Consider the following 27102-nt stretch of genomic DNA (forward strand, 5'->3'; position numbering starts at 1 on the left):
CTTTTTTGTTCATAGTTTATAGTCACCACATCTGCCAAGCTCCAGAAATGCATTTAAAACTGCATTTAAAAGACCATAAAGTGTCTAGAATTTAAATCAATGTTCAGTGATAATCTTTTACTAAAGGTCAGAAATCTTTTTCACATTTGCATTCAGCTAAATTTAAAAACTGGTGCATTGGAAATCGTACACAAAAATTTAAATATCGTGCAAAAGTTCATTTATTTCAGTAATTCAACTTAAAAGGTGAAACTAATTTAATATATAGACTCATTGCATGCAAAGTGAGATATTTCAAGCCTTTATTTGTTATCATTTTGATTATGGTTTGGCTTACAACTATGAAAAACTTCTAATCATTTTCATAAGATTTCATAGGTTTTCATAAACTATAATCCATATATCCATATAATCCTATAATCCATAATCCAAGCTAGAAATATCTTACTTTTTGCATGTAATTAGTCTATATAATATATTAGTTTCACTTTTTAAGTTGAATTACTGAATTACTGAAATAATGAACTTTATGCACGATATTCTAATTTTTCGAGTTTCACCTGTTCTGTAAGATCTTTTTGGAAATTAACAGACACTATAAACAGCATGAAGATTTACAGATCTACTTCTGTTGTTTCCCACAGATAAAATACCAACACACGGGTTTGGAACGACAGGAGGGTGAGTAAATGATGAGCGAATTTTTATTGAATTATGATTGAGTGAAGGAGAAGCATAGGCTGCTATTCAGATTTGCCAGGTAAAAATAAATAAATAAATAAAATCAAATTAAATAAATAAAAGTGACAATTGTTGACAAATATAACAAAAAACACCCCAAAATACAAAACTAACAAAAAATAATTATAATTGAAAACTTTTAGGGACCTTTTATTATTTTTCACAGTAAATGATGCTTACAATGCTCATTGTACTCTAAAAGTACATGTATTATATTATATATAATTTATTAATCATCTAAATTACAACTAATAATTGAATATCTAATTTCACTGTAAATTCTAAAGTAATTCATTAGATTTTACTTCTAAAAACTCACTGAAAAAATTGCTTTTCTTTTGCAAGTTTTTCCATGCAGATTTTTTTTAAAGTTTAATCTAGTTAAGTAAAATTAACAAATGAAAACTGGCAAGTTAAAGTTGGTTGAGTAATTTCTACTTAGCAATACGCTGTTTCAACATTTTACTTTGACAATATAACACTGAAAAAAGCCATGTTTTTACCGTGTATGCTTTAGAACAAATAAATAACATATCTAGTGTAGACGTATATCTACACAATTGAAATAATGTGGTACCCAGCCGAAACAGAGATATGAATACTTGCTACCCAATAATGCTAACATCCGTCAGATCATTTTTGAGTGTGAATGTCATTTTAAGTAGAAAATAAACTCCAGATGTCACAAAACAGCAAGTTACTAAACCTAACAACAAAAGCAATGATAAAACAGTGAACATACAGTGGAGAAAAAAGCAATCTTATAAATTATTCATGGTGGGAATACCAGTATCAGAAAGTTGAATAGGTTTAACGTTAATATTTATGCATTCATTTCTACAATATATACTTTGTTTTGTAAATTCTTGCCTGGTTTAAATACATATTCAGTTTTTTTCTGCAGTGTTTCCTTCACCACAGAGTCATGAGAGTTGATAATACATTTAAAGTCACAGACGGATGTTGTTTCCAGACCAGCGTCACTTCATACAGCCCAGACTCGCATCGAGGGCCCGCAGCTGTTTGAGAAAGCCTCGGTTCGGGAAGATCCAGCGGTGCTGTTTGACCGTTTTAATAGCGTCCAGGAGGGAAAGCCTCTGGTGTATCATGAGATAAGCCAGAACCAGAGAGGCCGAGCGACTCACTCCCACCGCACAGTGAACCAAAACACGTTCTGCAGCAAAGACCAGAGAACACAAACTGTGTAAAACTATAATAAGATGAATTATAACATACTTTTTTTTTGCGTACGCCATTTTTGGCTTTCGGGTGCACTTAGTAAGGATCCTACGCGCAGTTTTATAAATGAGACCCCTGGACTCGGTCAGACCAATGGCGAGACCAATAACCAAGTCCGGGACAGTAGAAAAACGTCTCGAGTTCGGACTTGAGGACTACAGCAAATATGATACAGTAGTCTTTACAGGGTACCGCATCATCTTAGCTCGGTCAATCTGTCTGAGACTCAGCAGGTTTTACCTCCTGGAGAACCGAGAACCTCCTTGATATAATCAGCGCAGGGGTGGAAATACACCGACAGGTTGAACGATGGCGAATCTTCTGCTGCGACTCCGTAATACTCGACCTTTGACCCGTAGAACTGGTGGCTGCCCTGGCAGTGCATGTGTCCGTGGGCGGCGTTCAGGACTCGGGTGATGCCCAACTTCCACAGACTGAACCGGTCATTGGCCACAGACCTGGAGATCAGGAACACACGCTGTTAAAATGTCAGAAGTAGATCTCTGGGTAAATTCATGACGCCATCAGGAGAAATTCATTTTTACGTTTGTAAGAACATTTTGCAAGTTGGATTTTTTTACTTTGTGGCTATTATGGCCAAAAAAATGATGTCTTTGGGGGGGGGGGGGGGGTTTCTATATTTTGGGCATTATATGATTTGTGGGCACTATATGTGGATTGGATTTGAATGTGCAAAACCAAATATTCTCACTGAGATACAAGAACACACACACATATTCATTCACATACTCATTACATGCTAAGTGAGATATTTTTAAGCCTTCATTTGTAATTAATTTGGTGACTATGGCTTACAGCTTATGAAACCCCTAAATTCAAAATTAGAATATTGTGAAAAGGTTTTCATAAGCTGTAATCCATATCAAATTTTAACAAATAAAGGCTTGAAATATCTCACTTTGCATGTAATGAGTCTATATATTAGTTTCACCTTTTCAGTTGAATTACTGAAATAAACTTTTGCATAATATTAAAATTTTTAGAGTTTCACCTGTGTATGTATGCATGTGTGTATATATATATATATATATATATATATATATATATATGAAGAGTTCAGATGCAAAAGCCTCTAAATGCCATTTGAAATTTTCTTCTTTAATGATAATTTTTATCAAACTTGTATATTTAAGTTCAGTAATTTCACTTAAATGGCAATGATAATTACCTATTAATTGTTATTTAAGTGAAATTACTGAACTTAAATATACAAGTTTGATAAAAATCATCATTAAAGAAGAAAATTTCAAATGGCACTTAGAGGCTTTTGCATCTGAACTCTTCATATATACAGTATATGATATATATAAAAATTTGAATATTATGCAAAATTATTACAAAAGAAGGCTTGAAATATCTCACTAAGCATGTAATGAGTCTATATAATATATTAGTTTCACCTTTTAAGTTGATTTACTGAAATAAATTAACTTCTGTCTATCTATTAAATTAGTTTTTACTTTTGTATTTTTAATTTTTAGTAATATTTTTTAGTAAAGTTTTAGTATTCTTGTGTGTTTTTGTCATTTTTATTAGTTTTTTTTTTTTTAATATGTCTACATAGTTTATAGTTATTTTAGTACATAATTGCCTGGTTTCACAGACAGGGCTTAGATTAAGGCCTTAGTTCAATTAAGACATTTAAGTAGCTTTTATATACTGGTGTGAATCTTGCGACAAAACAACAACACCAACATATTTTAAGTACCTTTCTACGGAGGCGTATTGCATTTACTTGAAGAAAAAAAAATCTACTCTGTTTTTCTGAATTAATGAGTTAATTCTTCATGAGAAAAAAAATATTTTTCTCTGTTTTTCTGAATTAATGAGTTAATTTTTCATGGATTTTTTTTTTTTTGCTCTGTTTTTCTGAATTAACGAATTAATTCAGAAAAAACAGAGCAAAAACTTTTTTTCTCACGAAAAATTAACTCATTAATTCAGAAAAACAGAGCAAAAAAAAATTCTCATGAAAAATTAACTCGTTAATTCAGAAAAACAGAGCAAAAAAAATTTTCTCATGAAAAATTAACTCATTAATTCAGAAAAACAGAGAAAAAAAATTTTTCTCATGAAAAATTAATTCATTAATTCAGAAAAACAGAGCAATTTTTTTTCTCATGAAAAATTAATTAATTAATTCAGAAAAACAGAGCAAGTGAATTTCTTTTTCAACTTTTTTCTTCAAGTGAATGCAATACGCCTCCGTACCTTTCAGTTAGAACAGCTCAAACATGCATTTTAGTCTGAGACTAGCTTAAGTCTCGTCTGTGAAACTGGGGGCAATTTAGACTAAATGAAAACAATGTTGGTTTGGCTTTCTTTATTTCATTTAAAGTAATGAAAGTGTTGTTAGTTTATGTCCAGTTCACTGTCTATAATAACCCTGTGACTCACATATCACCCAGGAAAAGGTTGGGCCAGACTTCATCCGCATGATTTCCACTCCTCTTTCCTGCAAACAGGACTTTCTCCAGTTCCCTAACGGAGGGCGTTTCACAGACCTCATCCATTACACTCACACACACTCATCGTGGATCTGTGTGTGAGATGAGCACGACTACATCCTCTGTGTCTCTCTGGTAAGATTTGCATGTCATATCTGCTGCTGTCCAATATGAGTTTATGTGAAGTGACAGGAGCAGGTGCAGCTGCTAATCTAAAACTGAACCAGACTCAACTACCTAGCAACCATTTTAGCAATGCTCAAGTGTCCACCCTAGCAACTACACCTTGGCATTATAACATGTACCAAACATATCAGGAAACGACGGGGTGCTTTACATAAATAAATAAATAAATAAATACAGATAATTCAATTCAATTAATTAAAGTCAGAGGGCTCATTAGAAAACTGTGCTGTATGGTGTAATTCCACATGGTGGCCAGAAGAATTCGCTGTGTGTCACAACGGAAGTGACCTCATCTGCAGTATTTACACACACACACGATAACACACACATCCACTGCTGTCATATCGACTGCACCTCTAGCTGGGTCACGGCGCAATGATTCACCTCAGATGTCCCGATAGAGCGACATTTAGGAGATTCATCGCAATTCGCAGTGAATAAATCTGATGTTTAACGTAAGTGAAGCGCGTAGGCTAAGCGCTAGCATGCTAACACACTCACATGCATCTGAAATATCCTCCTAATACTGTCATGTATTGTAATAGGCGTATGAACCCATTTTCAGGGTTATGCTTGATTTTATTCTCTGTTTATTATTGCTGTGATGGGTTAAATTGGTGCGGATAAGAAATGCTAGTCAAGATATTTTACATATTTTAAGTGTCGCACTGCAAATTTGTGTCATTTGCTGATGTTGAAGATTGATGATATATGCCTCGTTTACCACAGACAGGTAGCCTACTACGTGTACAGCTCACTAGGTTTTGTGTCACAGTCAGTGTTATCCTGACAGGTCCAAAGGGTGGGATTGTACCTGTATGACAGGTACCGGGTCCTTTTCCTTATCAACAAGCTTCCCTGTGTCTGGTATTGATTAAAGTCCTCAGTGTGATAATCTGAGAGACATAATTATACCTGAGGTACTTTACTCGAATTACTTCACTTTTATTTTATATAACATGGTATTATTTCTCTCTGCTGCTGAGGGGCGTGGCGTCGTGTGGGTGTGGCTAGCTGTTGGCTTGACCTTGTTGGGCGTGGCCGCCACTGTGATATTTTTGAAGAAATAACGTAGTCGATGTGGACAAATATATATTTTAAAAATTGTCTAATTTTCCTTGGATGATTAGTAGTCTAATCAGTCCTATATTGAAGAATGTTTTACTATTAGACTGACGTCGATCAGTCGTGTTTTAAAGAGACATTTACATAAAAGGTCAATAATTTTATCCCTTAAAACTAATCTAAATGACATATTTAAACGTTTTTCCCTTGAAAAAAATTGTCACAGCTTGAATGTAATCTGCTCCCTCGCTTCATTTAGTATACGGTTCTATGAATATGCAAATGAGCCGCGCCTCCGTCCACTCACTCAGCACATAGATCCACTGGTTGACGATCGTTGATCTGATTGGTTACAAGGTCGTTTGTGACGTCAGAAACACCAGCGATAAGGAGGAAATACTCAGCAATGCTGTCGACTTATGAACTTACACACGGTGTGTCGTATTAAAACACCACATAAACAACATTAACAGTTGGATTTACACCACAAGGGGACTTTAAGTGAACTTTCAAGGGGTTTATTTTAAGATATTTTAAGCACTATTGCTAACATATATACGACTAAAAAATACCAGAAAAGTATCCCAAATGGCTTGTGCACTTTAAAAGTCTTCTGGAGCCATACATGTCATGAACACAAATCACCTGTATGGCACTTTCCCAAGTTCCTCTCCAGTTGTGAGTATAAAGAAATAGTATATATTTTTTTTTTTTGATGGCATTGAAGAAAGAATTGGTCCAGCATGCAAAACAAAATCAATTTGATTGATATGATAACACCAGAGTGAAGGTCATCTTCTGATAATTTTGTTTAGTAATATTTACTTGCTCATTTGTTTAGAATACACACAGAGTAAAGCGTCACATGCTCAGATGCGTTTCACATGTTTCTCTGTGTTCGTCTCGTTGCATTACTTCTGTCTTTTAGCTTCTTTTTGCTGACAAACGGACTAGTGAAGTCATGCGACTGAAGTGTTTCGCTGATGTGTCCGTAGATCTGCTGGAAAAGAGGATGTTTCTTCACGTCTTAGCCTGACGCCAGCACACACACGTCTCAGAGCGGGTTCACCATGTTTCTCTTCCTGTGGTGTGTTAAATGAACGGTTGTGTTGGGTGTAAAGTGTAGGTTTTAGCAAGTCAGGGTGTGTTTCTAAGCATTTCGGATGTGCTGCTTCAGAGGAGAGTTAATACAGTCGTCCCGAGGGAAAAGAGTGTTTTCTGAGAGCTAATGAACCGAGATTCGGGAACAGAACAAGATGTTTTTAAACCGACTTCTAGGCCAGTGGCTCTTGACCTCTTGTCCACAACAACATTTAAAGACCCGGCACTTCTAGTTTCTGTACATTATGTTTCACGATTGCAGAAGCTTTCAGAGCTGGATATATTTATTTTTTTTAAGCAATGACTTTGCAAAACTTCTCAAAAATCAAGATTTTTTACATATGGGCTTAACTACAACAAATTATTATTTTATTATAGCGCTGTAACGATTAATATGTGGGTGCACTGTGTATAATTTCGCTAGATAAGACCCTTATTCATCGTCTGGTGTCGTTTAAAACCCTTTGAAGCTGCACTGAAACTCTCATTTGGACCCCATTGAAGTCCATTATATGAATGTTTTCATCAAAAACCTTCATTTCTTTTCGACTGAAGAAAGAAAGACGTGGACATCTTGGATGACATGGGGGCGAGTAAATTATCAGCACAAGTGAACTACTCTTTTAACCCAAAATTGGTTTTGTGGTCACAAATGTGTTTGTTTCTGACTTTCATGAACCACCTCGTTGGTGACATGACTTTAAAATCAGCTGTTTCTGTGTTTTCCAGTGTCGGTGAGCATGCGTGAGCGAGAGATGGCCGGGAACGGCGGGCAGATGAGCGTTCGGCACTGGACGCCGAAGCACGTGGGCCGCTGGCTGCGTGAAGAGGGTTTCTGCGATTACGTGGACCTGCTGTGCAACAAACACCGCCTGGACGGCACCAGCCTGTTGAGCCTGAGCGAGTACGACCTGCGCTCCCCTCCGCTGGAGCTCAAGGTGCTGGGAGACATCAAACGGCTGATGGTTTCTCTCAGGAAGCTTCAGAAGCAAAACGCTGACGTGTTGGAGGAGCTCGGCCTGACGTACGACGGACACTCGCCTCAGAACAGTGCAGGTGCTGCTTCGGATCATGATCCTGTCTAGATTTGAGCTATTTGTGTGTTTTTTGTAGTTCTGATGTTGTCCAGGGAGATTAATGGTGAGGCGTTTACATTTACAGTACAAAACATTAATTTAACCCTAAAACCGTAGTCTGGACAAATGTGGGCAAAATAGTTTTGATTTATTTTTAAAAAATACTTCCCTTGATCTGAGTGGTAAGTTTGCCTCCTGAACACACACCACTTTTTTTTTGACTCAATTCAACAATGTTAAGTTGGTGAAAAAAAAACTCCTTAATCTTGTATTTGGGTCCAAATTGGGGAACCCATAGAAATGAATGGGAAAAACTGTAATTTAGAGCATTGTAAAATAAGCCAAAATAATGACAGCAAAGTCACTTCATCTTTAGGTTTTAGCTCTAAGAACTTATTGGAATGATATTTTAATGTAGTTAAAAAAATAAAACATAAAAATAAGCATAATTTACATAGAAAATATGGTACTTTTTGAAGTAAATAAATTCAAAAATACCACCAAAATAAAAAAAAACACCATAAATGGATAGACAAAACTTTATCGAAGACAGTGATATAACATTTATAATAAATAAAAATTAGGATCAGTCCTCTGTGCCCACATTTGTCCACAATTACAGGATTAAGGGTTAGAAAGTGAATACAGTTTGAGGGTTAAAGTCCCCTGTGGACTGTTGGGTAAGTTACTCTAAAAAAGTAATTAATTACTAGTTACTAATTACCTCTTCAACAGTGTAATTAGATTACTGTACTAATCACTCTCTCTAAAAAGTATTTAATTACTTTTAATTAATAATTACTTTCAAAATCCCATATCGATCTCAAACAGCTGCATAATACAAGGTTAGAAATTAATCTGTTTTAATTCTTTCAAATAAATACTATAAAATTGCATGAATTATCCTTAAACTGACCAAGGTGGAGAAGGTTACATTATAAAAACATACTTTTTAGCATCAGACAATACATTTTGATGTTAAACCCACGATTTTTTGGTGTCTGATCTCATGACATTTCACACTTTTTTCATACATATTTTACTATAATTCATACAAATTTGTACGAGTGCGGTCGTAATATTTAGACCCCTCATAAAATGCATATGAATCACTGTGATCGGATTGATCTATACATAGTATTTACCTCAATTACATCAGAAGTAACTGTAATTAAATTACAGATAAATTAAGAGTAATCCCTTACTTTACATTTTCAAGGGAAAAGAAATTAAATTACACCCAACACTGCCTGTAGTCAATAATTTGAACTCACCAAAATGACATATAAATGTTTTTTTCCCTTGAAAAAATTTCATCATGCCTTAAAATATTTTGAATGTAACTCGACACCCCTGCCTCATTTAGTATTCACGGTTCTATGAATGTGCAAATGAGCTCCGCCTCCACTCACTCACAACTGTGATGTTTTTGAAGAAATAGTCGATGTGGACAAATACATATTTTAAAAACTGACTAATTTTCCTTGGATGATCAGTCTAATCAGTCCTATATTGAAGGATGTTTTACAATTAGACCTTTTTTTCTATGTCGATCAGTCGTGTTTTAAAGTGGAGAACTTTAAAGGCTTTTAGTCAATAATTGTATCCCTTAAAAATCATCTAAATCACATATTTAAATGTTTTTCCCATGGAAAAAAAGTCTAAATGCCTTAAAATATTTTGAATGTAACTTGACACCCTTGCCTCATTTAGTATTCACGGTTCTATGAATATGCAAATGAGCCCCACCTCCACTCGCTCATCTCAGAGATCCACTGGTTGACGATCACACGTTCGAGCACTCAATCATGAAAATGATGATCGCCCTGACTTTAAAAAAATATATTTGTCTTTTTTTCTGAGTGGTCTGATTTGTTAGCGTTAGACAACATGCCTAAAAATTAAACCACAAAATTTGCATAAAAATAGGTGTGTGTTTTTTTATATTTAAATATCCTGTGTACTATTTATCTATTTAAATTATGCCAACCAAGTAAAGTCTGATGCAGGTGTAGTTTGTGTATTGTTCAGGTGGAGTGGACTGGTTGTGTAACGGTGATTCTGCGCGGGATTGCGATGCCGTCCTGGACACGATGAACGGCGACCATTATCACCAGTACAACAACGGCAAATACAAGCAGCAGCCGCGGAGACTGGACCCGGAGTACTGGAAAACCATCCTCAGCTCCGTCTACGTGGTCTTCGTCTTCGGCTTCACGTCGTTTGTGATGGTGATCGTCCACGAGCGAGTGCCGGACATGAGAATGTACCCGCCGCTGCCCGACATCTTCCTGGACAGGCGAGTGTGTGTGCAGATGTGAAGCCTGTGGGTTTAGTTAGTACAGATTTAGTTAGTTATTAGTCATTTTATTATATTGATGTTGATTAAACAACATATGAAGAGTTCAGATGCAAAAGCCTCAAAATGCCATTTGAAATTTTCTTCTAGAATGATAATTTTTATCAAGCTTGTATATTTAAGTTCAGTAATTTCACTTAAGTTTGATAAAAATCATCATTAAAGAAGAAAATTTCAAATGGCATTTTGAGGCTTTTGCATCTGAACTCTTCATATATTTATGTTGACAAACACATAGTTTAACACATGAACTCCTGCCGTCACTAACGTGCAAAGGTTAGTTGATATGCAAAAATACAGTAAAATCAATAATATTGTGAAAAATTACTATTTAAAATAAGTGCTTTTTATGTCAATATATTTATATAGTAATCTGTAATTTATTCCTGTGATCAAAGCTGAATTACTCCAGTTTTCAGTGTCACATGATCCTTCAGAAATCATTCTAATATGCTAATCGTATATGCTAATATGCTAATCATAATTCTAATCATTATTTGCTGCTCAAGAAACATTATTATCAAGGTTGAAAACAGCTTTTTTTTTTTTTTTTTGGAAACCATGATGGATTTTTGTTCCTGGGATACTTAAATGATTGTTAAAGTTGCATAAAACCAGCCAATCACATTGTAGTAATTGATTTAAGCTTGCATTTTTGTCCACAATGTGCATCACATGGACGTATGAACCATTTTAAGACATTCCTAATGCAAAGCATGTTCTAAAATGTAGAAAATATAATTATTCCTAAAAAAGGCAAACTATTTTGAATCTCTTAATGCACTGCAAAATAAAAAAAATGCACTTGGTTTTGATCATAAAAATCGCTTATTTGTGTATCTATATTTGTATAACATGCGAGCTGCGTTTCCCAAAATCATTGCGTTCACTGTTCTCTATGATCAGCTGAAGCTCACGAGGCTTCTGGGAAAATTCTGCTCTGACTATATTTAAATTAGTGCATAAAATATTTTGAATCTACTTGATGACAGAGGCTGTTCGTCTAATTCTGTGATTCCCAAACTGCAGGGGGTTCGTGAGTAAATCGTTTATTAAATCATACAAACGTAAAATTAACTTTCCCTACATGTGAACCCTCCAAAAACGTAAGCTAAGGGTCGTTATAAGGCACGTTTCAACAATTGCATCTAAATCTCCTTTTTAAGCTAATTCAGGGCAAATACATTAATATTGAGACTAAGAAATCTAGTTGTTGAACGGAGATCCTGAACCTGTGACACTCATTTGATTGCTGATGATTGAGGTTTATGGCAGCAAAAATAACCGTAACGGCTCTTGTTTTGAGTTGTACCCATCAGACTTTGAGGTTTGTGGTTTTCTGTTGATGATAACAGTCATACACCACAGGAGATGGTTAGAGGACACAGCTGAAGATGGGCATGAACACACAAAATAGCATCTGTTTGGAAGGGGGTTTGTGTTTTCTCTGTTTGACCTTTCGCCTGGTTCTCTTCTCCCTACAGTGTACCCAGAATCCCCTGGGCTTTTGCGATGGCTGAGGCCTGTGGCGTGATCCTCTGCTCTATTTGGCTGCTAGTTCTGCTGCTTCATAAACACAGGTAACCCACACGTGAATAATCCACCATAATGAATAATCCACCTTGCATATCATTTTTGCATAAATACTTCCCTGTAATCCAGGTTAAAATGCACACGTACGCTAGTGATGAAACCTTTGTTTCGAACCGGTGAACACGTGATTTCAGTAACCGAGGCTTTGTTTTCTATCATGTGAACCCACGAACCAGTGGTTTAAGTTTTATAAACGTGTAGATATTTTAATGAGACATTTGTCAAATAAATAATATAAAATTAGGGCTGTGCAAAAATTAATTGCGATTAATCGCATTCAAAATAAAAGTCTGTGTTTACATAATATATTTGTGTGTGCTGTATATAATTATGTTGTATATATAAATACACACACATGCATTTATATATTTAAGAAAATGTGTTATTCATATATAAAATATTTATATTTATAAAATATAGATTATGTATTTATATATATATGCAGAATTTAAGCGCAAATAATTCTTAAATAATACATGCATGCATAGGTAATTATATATGCAAAATAATTATATACAGCACACACAAATATATTATGTAAACACAGACTTTTATTTTGGATGCGATTAATCGCAATTAATTTTTGCACAGCCCTATATAAAATATATAATATAATAATAATATATGAAATATAATATAATAATATAAAATATAATAATAAATATTTTAATAATAATTAAAATAATACTTATTATAAAGACACTTCATAGCTAATGGTATTAAATGATTTGGCGATTTAAAATGCTTTCATTAAAACTTTAAAAAGCTGTTTTTAGGCATGTTTACTCTCTTCTGACCAGCATTTGGCGTTTCAAGCGCTTCAAAATCATTTCACGCGAGTCGTTTTGAAAAAATCTTCATTTCTCCCATCACTAGTGTACGCAGTATGATTTTCTACGATTTTAGACAACTGTCAGGCATCATAAAATAATTTTAATTTCAAGTATGTGTGGTTTGGGGTCCAAATAAAGTCATTTTAGAGTTGGAACAAGTCGTTATATTTGGCTACATTGTCTCCTGCATAATAATATGCACCAAGGAATTGTACACAATAAATGTTGTGTTTTAGAGACATGAGCTGGTTTCTCTTGAATCGTGAAGTTTACATGGACCCCTTTTGTTTCAGGTCGATCCTGTTGAGGCGCTTGTGTAGTCTGATGGGGACGGTGTTTATGCTGCGCTGCGTCACTATGTTTGTGACGTCTCTCTCTGTACCGGGTCAACACCTGCAGTGCACTGGGAAGGTACAGACACTTCATGATTTCATTCATTATTAGCTTTCCATCAGCGCTGAGGTCATTGTGTGCATGCCATGTATACGATTAGATGTGTGTTTCTTGAATGCTACGTAAATCACTTGGGATGGAAGCACCTACCAAATGCATAAATGAAAATTGTGACGAGCTCAATGGGGGGAAAAATCCATCCATAAATGTTGATTAAACGTGTTTTTCAAGTTTCAAATTCTTTGCAATACTGAAATATACAATTTTATACTGCAGATTATTATTTTGGCAGTGTTAGTTTCTGTATAGAATAAAATTGGTAAGTAATACTGTGTTTAAGACTCAAAGTTGACTTGAATTGAATTTGCTTGAATGTGGCTGTGAAACGATTAATCGCATCCAAAATAAAAGTTTGTTTACATTATATATGTGTGTGTTATTTTGTATATATAAATACAAACACGTGCATGTATATATTTAAGAAATATTTGCATTTAAATACTTTATATATATATATATATATATATATATATATACAAAATGTATATTATACATAAATGTAAATATTTGATGTATTAATAACACATTTTTCTTAAATGTATACATGCATATGTGTGTATTTATATACAAAATAATTATACACACTACACACACATATATTATGTAAACAAACTTATGTTGGATGCGATTAATCGCGATTAATTGTTTCACAGCCCTAATATAAGAATTGTTTTTGCATTATAAATGTGAATATTGCTGTGAAGCGATTAAGCGCATCCAAAATAAAAGTTTGTTTACATTATATATGTGTGTTAGTGTGTATAATTATTTTGTATATATAAATACAAACACATGCATGTATATATTTAAGAAATATTTGCCTTTAAATACTTTATATATATTTATACAAAATGTATATTATACATAAATATATATATATATAAAGAATTGTTTTTGCATTATAAATGTGACGCAACACATTTTTTTCCTGTTATTATAATTTTTATTCTAATGAGATCAAAAATAAGCATTAAACCGCACCAAAACAACAATCGCCATAAAGTTAAAATACTTTACAATTTTCTGATTGTCTGAAACACTTAATATTTAGTGTCCTTGTTACATGTATACTTACAGTAGTAATAACATAAATTATCCATAATTACATGCAACTAACCCTAAACCAAAGCCTAACCCTATAATAAGCACATGTATAATTACACTGACAAGGGCGCCTTAAAATAATCTGTGCAAACTCCACTGAAAATGAAATAATTTCCCAAAATCTCTGGATTAGTATGAATCTTTCCGTATGCATTTATTCGTCTCTCTCTCTCTTTGTGTGTGTGTCAGATATACGGGGACATGTGGGCGAAGCTTCAGCGTGCGGTGGCCATATGGAGTGGGTTCGGCATGACCCTCACTGGAGTCCAGACGTGTGGAGATTACATGTTCAGCGGACACACCGTCGTTATCACCATGATCAACTTCTTCGTCACAGAATGTGAGTGTGCACACACACACACACACACACACACACACACCCTTTGATGCCTGTTTGTTTTCTGAGGAGTAGGTGTGTGACGGGATAATTTTCATATCACAATAATTACTGAGGCGGCATCACAGAGGACTGGCTTGCTGTCCTCATTACAGGTTTAGGATCTATTTTCATATAACAAACACCTTTGAGTCTGAACATTCAAATAAGAGTCAAGTCACCTTTATTTATAAAGTGCTTTATACATATATAAATACAATAGGACTATACACAAAAATGAATAGCAAATGTTTCAAACTGATTAAAGTGCAAAAGAACTACAAAGAATACGTTAACCGGCTGATATTCCTAAAATGCTTCATTGTAAAAATCGAAATAATTCATAATAAGGAATTATTACCGTATTATTCCGAATATAAGACAATGTTTTTGTCTTGGAAATACATCTGAAAAGATGGGGTTGTGTTATATCCGGGATCTAGACTGTGAATAATACACCCGCAACAACATGGAGCGCCGAGTGTTTCCCAGGACTGATAAACACAGCGAAGTCATCGAACAACTCGCATTAAAGGAGTAGTTCACTTTTCAATAAACTTTTGCTGATAATTTACTCACCCCCATGTCATCCAAGATGTCCACGTCTTTCTTTCTTCAGTCGAAAAGAAATGAAGGTTTTTGATGAAAACATTCATATAATGGACTTCAATGGGGTCCAAACGGTTCAAGGTCCAAATGAGAGTTTCAGTGCAGCTTCAAAGGGCTTTAAACGACACCAGACGATGAATAAGGGTCTTATCTAGCGAAACGAGCGGCCATTTAATAAATAAATTAAATAGTTTAAGTTTTATAAACTCAAATGCTCGCCTTGCTCTGTTCTGTGATGCGCGTTTTTGACTCTCCTGTTCGAAATGAACGAATCTTTTTTCGAGTCATTTGGTTGATTCAACGAACGAAATGAACAAAATGACTCGAAAAAAGATTCGTTCATTTTGATGAATGAGTTCGAACGGAGAGTCATGAACGCGCATCACAGAACAGAGCAAGGCGAGCATTTTATGTAAAGCGCTTTGAGCAGTGTTGTAGTCGAGACCACCTCACTCGAGTCCGAGTCGAGACCGAGACCAGAGAGAGTCGAGTCCAAGTCGACTCCGAGACCAGAGATGGTCGAGTCCGAGTCGAGACCGAGACCAGTGAGGGTTGATTACCTAATTTACTTTTATTTACTTAGAGAAATCCTTTTTTTATTTTACTGAATTTACTTAGAGTTTAAAAAATATGATCAGTTTAGGGTAAAAAGGCCACATAGTAGGTGGTGTTAAAAGTAATTTTATTACAATTTGTCATGCGCAGTTGTGCACTAGAAAATCACCAATCACTGGGCGTGTCAAGAAATATTTTATTATCACACATTAATAATCATGAAAAATATTTTTAATTGAACTCGAGTGGACTCGGGAATAAGTCAGAGTCCTAAAAAAAAAAAAATGTTCGAGTACGAGTCAATTCCGAGTCCAAATGGACACGAGTCCATGACAAGACCAACACCATTAAAATATGGTCTCGAGTCCGAGACGAGTCCGAGTCTCGAGTACTACAACACTGGCTTTGAGTGCCCTGAAAATCTCTATATGAATGTAACAAATTATTATTTATTTTTATTGTTATTCACATACCCTGTCTCTCTCTCTCACAGATACGCCGCGCAGCTGGAACTTCATCCACACGCTGTCGTGGGTCCTGAACCTGTTCGGGATCTTCTTCATCCTGGCGGCTCACGAGCATTACTCCATCGACGTCTTCATCGCGTTCTACATCACCACCAGACTCTTCCTGTACTACCACACGCTGGCCAACACACGCGCGTACCAGCAGAGCCGCCGCGCGCGCATCTGGTTCCCCATGTTCTCCTTCTTCGAGTGCAACGTGAACGGACCCGTGCCGAACGAATACTGCTGGCCCTTCACTCGCCCCACACTCCTCAAGCGGCTCATACGCTGAGCGCACACACACTTGTACTGTGAATCTTGCGTTGCCATGATGTAGAGGAGGCCAAACCCCGACTCTGACCCCTCGGTTTAACCACACATCAACAATGCCGGGCTTTAAAGGGATTTCTGTGGCCATTACTGTGGATAACGGCTCATTATTCTTATATTTTATGTCGGACACTAAAACTACTAAACTGGAACTATAGAAGTCTTGCTTTTCCCGCTGACAGGGAAACTCAGGCCTCTTAAAGTCGGCAGTATTCATTTCCCCTAGCTTGATGTCGTAAACTCCTCATTTCTCCCAAAGACATTTCAACATTTAAAGGAACTGACATGATCAACCTTTGAAGCAATATTGAACATCTTAATGCTCTGTAAAGATCTCTGTGTGAAACCGTATGGTTTTAATTCTACTATGATTGTTGCATAGGTCTTATTGCCATTTGTTGTTGCTATTTTCATAGTGCGGATTTTGTTTTGACAGTATTACTATCTCTGTATAGAATGACAAAATGAAAATAATGTGTTTAAGACTTAAAATTGTCACCTGTGTTTGAGTGAATCTCACAAAATATGGCAAGGTCATATTTCACATACACACAAAAAAAATATATAGACACACACAATATACGTTATATAAATAAATATATTTATATTATATTATATATATATGCTGTATACACACTTTTTCTGCAAAAAGAATATGTCTTTATACTTTATGCAAAAAAAGTTTGTATTATAAAATTATTTGTAATATATAATTTGTATTTTTATGGCTTATTTTTGCATTATGACGTTTATTTATTATGTTGTACTGTTCAATGGATATTCTAAATGGATAACCAAGACAGCAAACATTGCAAGGTAACACATTACAATAAGGTTCATTAGTTAATGGGAACTAAGAATGAACAATACTTATTCTGCATTTATTAATCTTAGTCAATATTAATTATTAAAATCAAAGGTTGTATTTGTTAACACTAGTTAATGCACTGAACTAACATGAGCAAACAATCAACTACTGTGTTTTTATAAACATTAGCAGAGATTAATAAATACCGTAATATATTAGGCTACTGGTTAGTTCATAATAAACCTTGTTTTAAAATGTTACCGATTGCAAGGATGTTTAAAGAGTTTACAAATGTAATATGTATTATTTTAAAAGTAAAGTATGACTCGGACATGTTCCTGACAGGTTTTGTGAGATTCACTCTCAGATTTGTCGTCGTTTACTGTACATTTTCCCCATTTTTAAAGAGTGTTTTGAAAAGTAAATCTCGCCAAACTTTTTCTAACAGGATCATTCCAGTTGCCAATGGTACGCCTCTTAGTCTTTATACAAACTTTTGTTTCATTGATGATCTGATTTATTTTCAGATTTTCTGTTTATGAGGGTATTTGTTACTTTTGAATGTTTACAAAAAAAAGTATGTAACTGATGGTAAAAACAGAGAGATCTCGTCTTATCTCATGTCTTAATGGATGTTTAAATGGTGAACCGTGTTTTATCATAATCAGGGCTAGTTTTGATGAGGTTTTCTGTGTTAGGTCATTAGGATTTTAATTTGGTGTATTTATAGATCTCTATGAGCACAGAGGATTGAGTGACCTCGTGTTTTGGAGATAAAGAATTCAACAGTGGTATTATAATGTTATTATCCGTTTAAAACGTCTCTTAACATTTCTCTTCTTTGAAGTGTGCAACACTAAATCAAAAGCATTAAATTACAGAAAACATTGGGAATGAGGCTTTAATTTGCCATATATTTAATATACATAATTTAAAAATGGTTTAAACACTCTGTATGCTGCGAGTATCTGCTCATCATCTGTAGATAATTTCACTGTGAAGTGCTTGAAAATGTCATTCAGCCTCTTATGGACTTTTGTTAAGGCTGAAAAAATGAAGGGGAATGGTATATTGTGTTCTGGTGGATACAAGTGAGATTCGGAATGGTCTAAATTTGTTTGTCTGCCATCATTAATAAAATTTACAAATTCAGAAAAGTGTCCTTTGTGTTCCCGTTATTTTAGGTTTTTAATGACATAATTAATTACATTAGTACTTTTAGAATATAAAGTAAATGTCAGAAAATTAAATAGTTTACGGAAAATGCTGCTGAGGCTATGATTTAGGTCAGGCATTATTCGCGGCAGATCTCAGAGGTCCTGATGCTGCTGTTGTGTTAGCCGTTAGCGTTAGCATTACTCGAGTCTCCTTCATCTGTCGCCGGTGAGCCGTGGCCCGGTTCTGCTGCACAGGTTCGACCTGCAATCTCTGGTTAGTGCAGTTTAAACCTTTAAAACTCTCCTGTCTCTGCGTTTAATGCTCATGTGAGGCTGGCTGGGCTTCAAAATTAACAGATCCGGAAGGTTCGAACCGAAACCTTGCGCTCCTCCAGGCCAGGCTCGGTTCGGTTCGGTTCTGTCCGGCCAGAGAGTGACGGATGACCGGCAGATTTTGTTTTTAATTTATTTGCCGGTTCGAACCAGACCGGCTCAGTGCGTATATGCTTATCTCTATAAAATTGAACTTTGCTATTAAGTTAGTCTCTTAATATGTTTGTGATTATTTTTTTTTCTATAGCTTGCTTATATAAATAAAACAATTATATCAGAAATAATTTTTAACTGCTTTTTTTGTAACGTTACGTGTAACAAATAAACATGGACATGTATTAACAATAATAATAATACATTTAGAATATACGGTCAACGTCATACGTTGTCTATTTAAAATAATTTATTATGTTCTCTAAATTAATTTTTGTTATTAGGCCTATAATTTAAAATCTAATATGTTCGTTATTAAGAAAATTACTGACAGCAGACATTTTGCCTTATTTGAATATTGTCCTCTAGTGTTGTTTTACCAAATAAAACCTAATCAAAATATTTCTGTTTATATAGTTAATGATTTGTTTTTGAATTCCAGTCTGATTGAGTTAATGAACTACAGACACTTGTATGTTTTTATAATATGGTGCTGTAATTTTGTAATACAGTTTTGTATAGAAAACATATGTCTTTGTTTTCATAGATTGATAAAATAATTCAGTAAAATTAATGACATTCTGGAAATGAAAAGGGACTGTTGGATGCATTGCATTGTGGGATTCTTTGTGAATACAGCATATTCCTGCAGGGCTTGTTTGTTCTGTACTGATCTCGAAGGTGTGTGTGTTTACTCTGACCACACCTGATCTAAGGATTCATAATGAAACTCTCACCACATGATCCTATGAGTCACAGAAACGTCTGTGGGATTGTTTTAGCCGTTTCACTTCCTATTCAGTTCCTCAACAACACATGATTTGAGGAATTGTTGATGTCTGGAGCACAAACGTTGCTGGACGACACACACTCGTGCTCCTACATGACCTTTTATGCAGTGTGTAACAGAGCTGTTTGTGAATGTAAAAGGTCTGCAAAGTTTCAAAGATAAATTGACTCTGAACTGCTTGAAACGAGTCGTCAGTAATTCAGTTTCCTGCTGAATCTAGGTTGGTAACTAATTTGCATAATGCAAATCTCTGGTCTTAATTGGCTGGACGGCATCTTTTAGCCCCGCCCTCAAACACTGGAGTGTATCTGAGACTGGAAGAGTTCGGCTCGTGTTGTTCATGACACGCCAAAAACACGCCATCGTCACCGTTCGTATCACTGCGATCAAGAGCTGAGATTCAGATATGATAATGAGCACTTTGATTCCAACCAATCACAGCAGACAGAGCCGAGCAGCTCTCAGAGAGGCGGGGTTTAGAGAGACTGACTCTGCAGATGAAGCGTTTCAGACGCTGTGAGAAAAGAGCTGATGCTGCAGTGTATTATGGGAATATTAAAGTGTTTTAGACCTTAAATGCATGTAAATGTATTGCAGGAGACTCCAAAACAACACTAGGAACATAATAAAGGCACTTTAAAACCTTTTGCTAGAGGTTTCATCACATAACTAACATTGTTTTTAATCACGTTTTCAGATAAAATGGCTGTTCCTCCAGCGTACGCAGACCTGGGAAAGGCTGCAAAGGACGTCTTCAATAAGGGCTACGGTAACGCTCTCTACTAAAATGTATTTAATTAATCTAAACATGCATATCGTGTCATATTTTCTTGTGTCTTTTCGAATGGAAAAGGTTTTGGAATGGTGAAGCTTGACGTCAAAACCAAGTCTGCTAACGGAGTGGTACGTGCTCAGATTTGTGTTCTTAATTGTGCACAATTCATCCATGATCATTATTTGAATGTAATGACCTTACCTGTTGTATAATACAATATTGTCTCTTTTTTCCTCATCAGGAGTTTAAAACATGTGGCACGTCTAACATGGACTCGAACAAGGTCAGTGGGAACCTGGAGACCAAGTATAAATGGGCCGAGTACGGACTGACCTTCACGGAGAAGTGGAACACGGACAATACGCTGGGCACGGAGATCACCGTCGAGGACCAGGTGCAAACTTTATTTTTATTTCATTTATTTAACCAGCCAACTCACTTAAGAACAAGTTCTTATTTTCAACGACAGCCTGGCCGGAGAATTGAGATCTCCTGAAAGATAAGAGAATAGCTGTGTTATGGAAAAAAATGAATATGATGATTTTCAGGCCTGGAAAAGTGAATCCCAGTCAGAAGTTTGGAATTATTAAAGGGATAGTTCACTTTGAAATTAATTTTTGATATGTTTTATCTTGCCCAAGATGTAGGTGTCTTTGTTTCCGTGGTATTTTGATATTTTTCGGTCAGACCGTTCTTGTCTGTCAGTCATATAATGGAGGTCTATGGTCACCACCTCAAAGAGCATGCACAGAGAAGTCCAAATTAAACATGATTTAATGACTTGTAAATGGAAGTACACATTGATGCAGTAAAACAGTAAAATCATCTGTTTTCTATGTGAATATATTAGTCAAGTGTTTTTTATTCCTGTGAGCAAAGCTGTATTTCCAGCATCATTACTCCAGTCTTCAGTGTCACATGATCCTTCACAAATCACTCTAATATGAGGATCTGATGCTCAGGAAACACTTATGATTATTATCAATGTGAGCATGAAAAACGTCTTTAAAAACATTTTTAAAATTTTTAAATATCCCAAACATATGTTTTTATTGTAAAAAGATTGCATCACTTTCTACCTTTAACTCTTTCAGCTCTAGTGTCTAGCCGATTTGCAAATCTACCGTAAAATCCAAATCAAGTCATTTAAAAGCTAAAAAACAAATCTTTTTGCACAATTTCATTCAAATCCTTTTATAATAACGATAATAGGAATCTGAAAACATCACACAGTTCAGAGATGTAAGATATCATTGGAAAGGTCTCGTCCTGTAGAATACAAGCACGTTTCTTGTATGCGATGGTTTTCCTATGAAGCCGTCGAACGCAGAGGGTTGTGCAGCTCTAATAACCGTATTTTGTGTTTCACAGATCACCAAAGGACTGAAGCTGACCTTTGACACGACCTTCTCACCCAACACTGGGTATGATGACTTAAATGCCACGTCTTACGTCAAGTCACTTTTATTTATATAGCTTTTTTTATTATACAGAGTGTTTCAAAGCAGCTTTACAGAGATAACAGGAAAATAATGCAACAAAGTTTGTTTCCAGAAGAACATAGCGTCACAGTCCAAGTTCAGTGATGGTTCATTTTTGTTTAAATTTTTTTTATTATTTAGTTAATTTATGTATATATATATATATAGCCACTCTGGAGTAAACCATGATGTCATCGTCCAGCTCAGTTCAGTTCTTATATAATGGTGTCAATGCTGGCAGATCAATAATATTGTGGAATATTAAATGAAATGTCCCTAACTAAGCATCCAAAAGCCAATGGTGTCAAAGGTGACTTCAAGGGATAGTTCACGCAAAATGTAAACTCTGTCAGTAATGACTCTCCCTCATGTTGTTTCCCGTAAGACTTTCGTTCATCTTCAGAACACAAATGAAGATAATTCTGATTAAATCTGAGAGCGGTCTCACTCCTCCATAGGCTTCTATTGTAATTGAAACTTGCCGGAAAAGTTATTAAAGACATCGTTAGAATAGTCTGAGTGACTACAGCGGCTCAATCTTAAGTTTATCAAGCCACGAGAACACTTTCTGTGCGCAAAAAACACACAAAAATAACAACTTTATTCAACTATTTCTGTTCTTAAAATTTAAAATCTAATAATAAAAAAAAAACTATTTCTGTTCTTCTGTGTGGGCCTCGAGTGAGTTCCCGTAGTGTAACAGCGCAGCGCTTCTGGGTCGTAGGTCAGGCTAAGCATTGTGAGCTTTAGATGTGGTGATTTTAACGTTCATTTGTGTTATTATAATAGCAAGAAGAGTGGCAAGGTGAAGTCGGCCTATAAGCGCGAGTACCTGAACGTGGGCTGCGATGTGGACTTTGACTTCGCTGGTCCCGCGGTGCACGGCGCGGCTGTGCTGGCGTTCGAGGGCTGGCTCGCTGGCTACCAGATGACCTTTGACACCGCCAAGTCCAAAATGACTCGCAGCAACTTTGCAATCGGATACAAGACGGGAGACTTCCAGCTGCATACTAATGTGTAAGTTCTGCTTAAGCAATCCATTATTAATAACCATATACACAATAATCATATAATAATTCATATTACATATCAATTTACAATAATAAATAATTAGTTATTATAATTTTAAGAATAGCTAAAAATAATATGTATGATTAATAACTAAATATTTACTAAATAATAATAATGAAAACGATTTATATTTACTTATTTTATATTAATAATAATAAATATAAATAATAATATTATATTTAAAGTAATAACAATTATTATTATTATTATTTGTAAACCATAATTATAATATCATTAATAATTATTATTTAGAATAATCTTATAATAATGATTTTTAAATTAAATTGAATTAAATATAATTAATACATAACGTTATTATTTTCTACCTATTATAATTGGAAAGAATAATTAATGATGATGATGATGATAATGATGATAATAACTATAATTATTATTATTATTATTATTAATTACTTATTTCGAATAATTATATATATATATGTGTGTGTGTGTGTGTGTGTGCGTGTGTTTAATGTGTATTTATCACAGTGTTTATGTTGATTTGAAACATATGCACACTCAAAACCATGATACAGCAATTGATCAGTTTCTGTGTGTAAAACTGCAGAGTGTTTGTGTGTCTGTGGTGTAGGAATGACGGGACAGAGTTTGGCGGCTCTATTTATCAGAAAGTGAACGATGACCTGGAGACGGCAGTGAATCTGTCCTGGACCGCGGGGAACAGCAGCACACGCTTCGGCATCGCAGCCAAATACATGCTGGACTCCAGCTCCTCCATCAGTGTGAGTGTCTCTGAGCCAATCAAAACTCAGATAATCTGGGCTTCACTAGAGATCTCCATGATGGGCTCTTCTAGTGTAGACAGCCGCTCATTATAAAAAGAGCAATACATTTTTTGTTGTTGCATCGCTCCACTCACATCTGATGTATGCTGCAGGTTCTTCACAGCTTTCCTCATATATATATATATATATATATATATATATATATAATCCTGTGTTTCTGATGTTTTTGCAGCTGATCTGCTGGCGTTTACATTTCGATCATTTGTGGGATATATTTCACAATTTGAACTCAATTTTAATTTAGTTTCACCTTAGGACCATTACAAATTACTTTTGAACTTTTAAATTTGCTTATTTATAGTATATAAATGGCTTTCTCCAAATAACTGATGGAAAATAACAGTATATATAGAGATTATATAGAGTTTTGATGGTATGAAGTGAGATTGTGTTGTTGGACTACAGGAATCATGACTCTGCCTATAAGTCATTTAACAGCATCTGTGTTTTCCTCTCAGGCGAAAGTCAATAATTCCAGCATGGTTGGGATCGGCTACACTCAGACCCTCAGACCAGGTAAGTGTCTGTGTGTGTGTGGGAGTGTTGTACGAATCGCTCCATCCAGATTATTTATTTTGTCTTTTTGTATAAAATACTTTTCTTTTTTTTCTTTTGCAGATTTTTATTTTTATTTTGTCTAAAATATTTAGTTTTAATATTGTTTTTGTTTTTTTTATGTTTTGTTTAAAATATATTTTTTAATTTTGTTTTATTAAATTTTATTTTGTGTAAAATAGTTTTTTATATTTTAAATTAATTTTTTAATAATATATTTTATTTTTATTTTATTTTTTATATATAAATATATATATATTTTTTTTATTTCAATTTTATTTTGTATAATATATATATATATATATATATATATATATATATTATGCTTTAAATTTGTGTTGTAACATTATTTTGTTTTATTTAATATTTTCTAATAAGCAGTAGTGCATTATTGTAACCGCAAACATGCAGTGCTTTAATACGGACAGTGTTCATCATATTCTATATATGCAACGTGAGCGCTATCTGGGTAAATATCATTAAATTAAGCATGATTGAAAATTATAACCAAATAGTAAAGTATTTTTGTACAGAATATGACTTCTAATTTCTTCTCTTTTGATTTTGGGATAAATGTGAGCCAAACATGAGTTTGTCCCGTGCGTCGCTTGCGTGCTGATGTGTGTGTGTGTGTGTGTGTGTGTGCAGGAGTGAAGCTGACCCTCTCTGCTCTGGTTGATGGGAAGAGCATTAACGCTGGAGGTCATAAACTGGGTCTGGGACTGGAACTGGAGGCATAGTGTGTGTGTGTGTGTGTGTATCTCTGAAGAGTCTCATATCTCCTCACACAGACGACGGTCACACAAACATGACCGTCGTCTCTTATTTATTTGCACGGTCGATATTTCTCTCCAAACCAGCGCTTTCAATGTGTGTGCTTTTCTGTACGGGTGATTTTTTTTTTAATTTTTTTTTTTATTATTAGCAGGAATACTTAACCAAAAAATTTAATTGTTATTATTTGCTCTTCCTCATGTTGTTGCAAACCTCTATGCTGCTTTATGATGACTTTTGACTAATCTTTATGCAGCTCTTTTCTATACAACAAAGTGACCAACACTGTCAAGCTAAAAAAAAAACACATTAAAAACACAATTTAAAATAATAAAGTCTTCTAAAACCTTATGATATCTTTGTGTGAACAACATAATTATATTCTGAAAATGAATGACTTTTTGGAGCTTGACAGTTTTGAGCAGTTACGAACAGAAAAAGCTTCATAAAGGTTCACTACAATCAAGATGCTCGTAATACTCGCCCTGTAAATACTGGCAGAAGTCTAATGTTGGCCTGATCTTTTCCTTTACTGTTCCTCTGAATGTAAATGATGGTTTGCACATGAAGCTGCTGTGTGTGGTGTTCAGACGCTTGTGTTAGCTGATTTCTGCTGTTGTGCAGTTCTTCTCTCGCTGTATTCAGGCTTTATGGTGTTCGAACAGGTTTTCTGGTGAGAGGTTTGGAGAGCTGACACACTCTCTCCAGAAACACTCACGAGGGACGACCAGAGCGTTTCCCTGCGAAACCGCACAATCACACCCGTGTGTGTGTCAACCTTTGCAATAAAGTCCTTGTTTAACTACATTTCAAATTGTATGGTTATTTTATGATTCATGGCAACCTGTCATGACGAAATGTACGTTTTAGTATCAAATAGACGTTTAGAAGATGTCTCTAAGATGTAATGATTTAGAATGCATGTTAAACTGACATCTTATAAACGTCTATTTGACATCTGACAGGGAACGTCCTATAGATGTCTTGCAGATGAGCAAACGCACTCTTAAAAATACGTCTTCCAGATGTAAATAGGACATCAAAATACCCTTGTGCTATCTGGGTATGGTTTTGTTCAGTTCGGCGAGACGGTCGAACCTCCTTAATCTCCTTACCCGTCGGCAAGACGGTTCGAAGGAGCCCGGTCTCCGATGGATATGTTAAGTTTTCGCCGAGATATTTGCATTTTTCCCCTCCGGATGGGCTTAGGGGGCCTGTATCTCTGGGGGTGGTCTCTTAGTCTTTCGAAAGGTCTCGGTCCGTTCTCCACTCGATAAAAATTTGGCGTCGAGACGTTGATTTTTCGGCGAGATATTTGCGATTTTCATCCGAGCTCGTGGCGCCATTTCAGAGCGCGGCCGACGGTTTTCGGCTAATATCTCCGCGAATACTCCACCAAAAATGACGAAACCCATATGGTTTTGTTCAGTTCGTCGAGACGGTTCGGAAGGAGCCCGGTCTCCGCCGGATACGTTGAGTTTTAACCGAGATATGTGTGTTTTTCGCCTCCGGGGGCCCACGAGGCTGGGGGTGGTCTCTTTCGAAAGGTCTCGGTCCGTTCTGCACTCGATTAAAAATTTGGCGTCGAGACGTTGATTTTTCTCCGAGATATTTGCGATTTTCTCCCGAGCTCGTGGCGCCATTTCAGAGCGCGGCCGACGGTTTTCGGCTAATATCTCCGCGAATACTCCACCAAAAATGACGAAACGCATATGGTTTTGTTCAGTTTGGCAAGACGGTTCGGAAGGAGCCCGGTCGATGGATACGTTGAGTTTTCGCCGAGATATTTGCATTTTTCTCTTCCG

General features: G+C 35.5%; 3 protein-coding genes across 5 annotated transcripts; 2 read left to right on the forward strand and 1 right to left on the reverse strand.

Annotated features, from left to right (window-relative positions):
- Window positions 1-1015: 1015 nt before the first annotated feature.
- Window positions 1016-4529, reverse strand: LOC120462020 (dual specificity protein phosphatase 13A). The gene is made up of 3 exons (XM_039650425.2): window positions 4399-4529; window positions 2221-2438; window positions 1016-1915 (listed from the first exon to the last, which is right to left on the reverse strand). Exons 1-3 carry the CDS (start codon window positions 4512-4514, stop codon window positions 1722-1724), a joined length of 528 nt encoding a protein of 175 aa, XP_039506359.2. The 5' UTR covers window positions 4515-4529; the 3' UTR covers window positions 1016-1721.
- samd8b (sterile alpha motif domain containing 8b) lies at window positions 4415-18833 on the forward strand. Of its 3 annotated transcripts, none has more exons than XM_089122412.1 (7): window positions 4415-4583; window positions 7530-7856; window positions 9908-10175; window positions 11720-11815; window positions 12955-13072; window positions 14408-14558; window positions 16252-18833. In XM_089122412.1, the coding sequence occupies exons 2-7, from the start codon at window positions 7541-7543 to the stop codon at window positions 16554-16556; spliced, it is 1254 nt and encodes a 417-aa protein (XP_088978538.1). In that variant the 5' UTR covers window positions 4415-4583; window positions 7530-7540; the 3' UTR covers window positions 16557-18833. The 3 variants fall into 3 exon arrangements, with proteins under 3 accessions (XP_088978538.1, XP_039506379.1, XP_088978539.1); XM_039650445.2 differs by lacking the exon at window positions 4415-4583 and adding an exon at window positions 4926-5089; XM_089122413.1 differs by lacking the exon at window positions 4415-4583 and adding an exon at window positions 6233-6377.
- LOC120462038 (non-selective voltage-gated ion channel VDAC2) lies at window positions 18693-26104 on the forward strand. The gene is made up of 9 exons (XM_039650459.2): window positions 18693-18833; window positions 20533-20604; window positions 20689-20738; window positions 20852-21004; window positions 21982-22034; window positions 22881-23108; window positions 23755-23905; window positions 24427-24484; window positions 25172-26104. The coding sequence occupies exons 2-9, from the start codon at window positions 20538-20540 to the stop codon at window positions 25261-25263; spliced, it is 852 nt and encodes a 283-aa protein (XP_039506393.2). The 5' UTR covers window positions 18693-18833; window positions 20533-20537; the 3' UTR covers window positions 25264-26104.
- Window positions 26105-27102: the final 998 nt, after the last annotated feature.

Source organism: Pimephales promelas, chromosome 17, assembly GCF_988280905.1.
Source record: "Pimephales promelas chromosome 17, fPimPro1.hap1.1, whole genome shotgun sequence".
Lineage (NCBI taxonomy): Eukaryota > Metazoa > Chordata > Actinopteri > Cypriniformes > Leuciscidae > Pimephales > Pimephales promelas.

Excerpts from the sequence above, each read along its gene's own strand:
- LOC120462020 (XM_039650425.2), bottom strand. The coding sequence starts at position 4,514 with ATGGATGAGGTCTGTGAAACGCCCTCCGTTAGGGAACTGGAGAAAGTC. Across the intron at positions 2,439-4,398 it reads AACCTTTTCCTGGGTGATAT|GTCTGTGGCCAATGACCGGT; the intron begins GTGAGTCACAGG and ends CCTGATCTCCAG. Across the intron at positions 1,916-2,220 it reads GGTTCTCGGTTCTCCAGGAG|AACGTGTTTTGGTTCACTGT; the intron begins GTAAAACCTGCT and ends TCTTTGCTGCAG.
- samd8b (XM_089122412.1), top strand. The coding sequence starts at position 7,541 with ATGCGTGAGCGAGAGATGGCCGGGAACGGCGGGCAGATGAGCGTTCGG. Across the intron at positions 11,816-12,954 it reads CTGCTGCTTCATAAACACAG|GTCGATCCTGTTGAGGCGCT; the intron begins GTAACCCACACG and ends CTTTTGTTTCAG. Across the intron at positions 13,073-14,407 it reads ACCTGCAGTGCACTGGGAAG|ATATACGGGGACATGTGGGC; the intron begins GTACAGACACTT and ends TGTGTGTGTCAG.
- LOC120462038 (XM_039650459.2), top strand. The coding sequence starts at position 20,538 with ATGGCTGTTCCTCCAGCGTACGCAGACCTGGGAAAGGCTGCAAAGGAC. Across the intron at positions 23,906-24,426 it reads ACTCCAGCTCCTCCATCAGT|GCGAAAGTCAATAATTCCAG; the intron begins GTGAGTGTCTCT and ends TTTTCCTCTCAG. Across the intron at positions 24,485-25,171 it reads CACTCAGACCCTCAGACCAG|GAGTGAAGCTGACCCTCTCT; the intron begins GTAAGTGTCTGT and ends GTGTGTGTGCAG.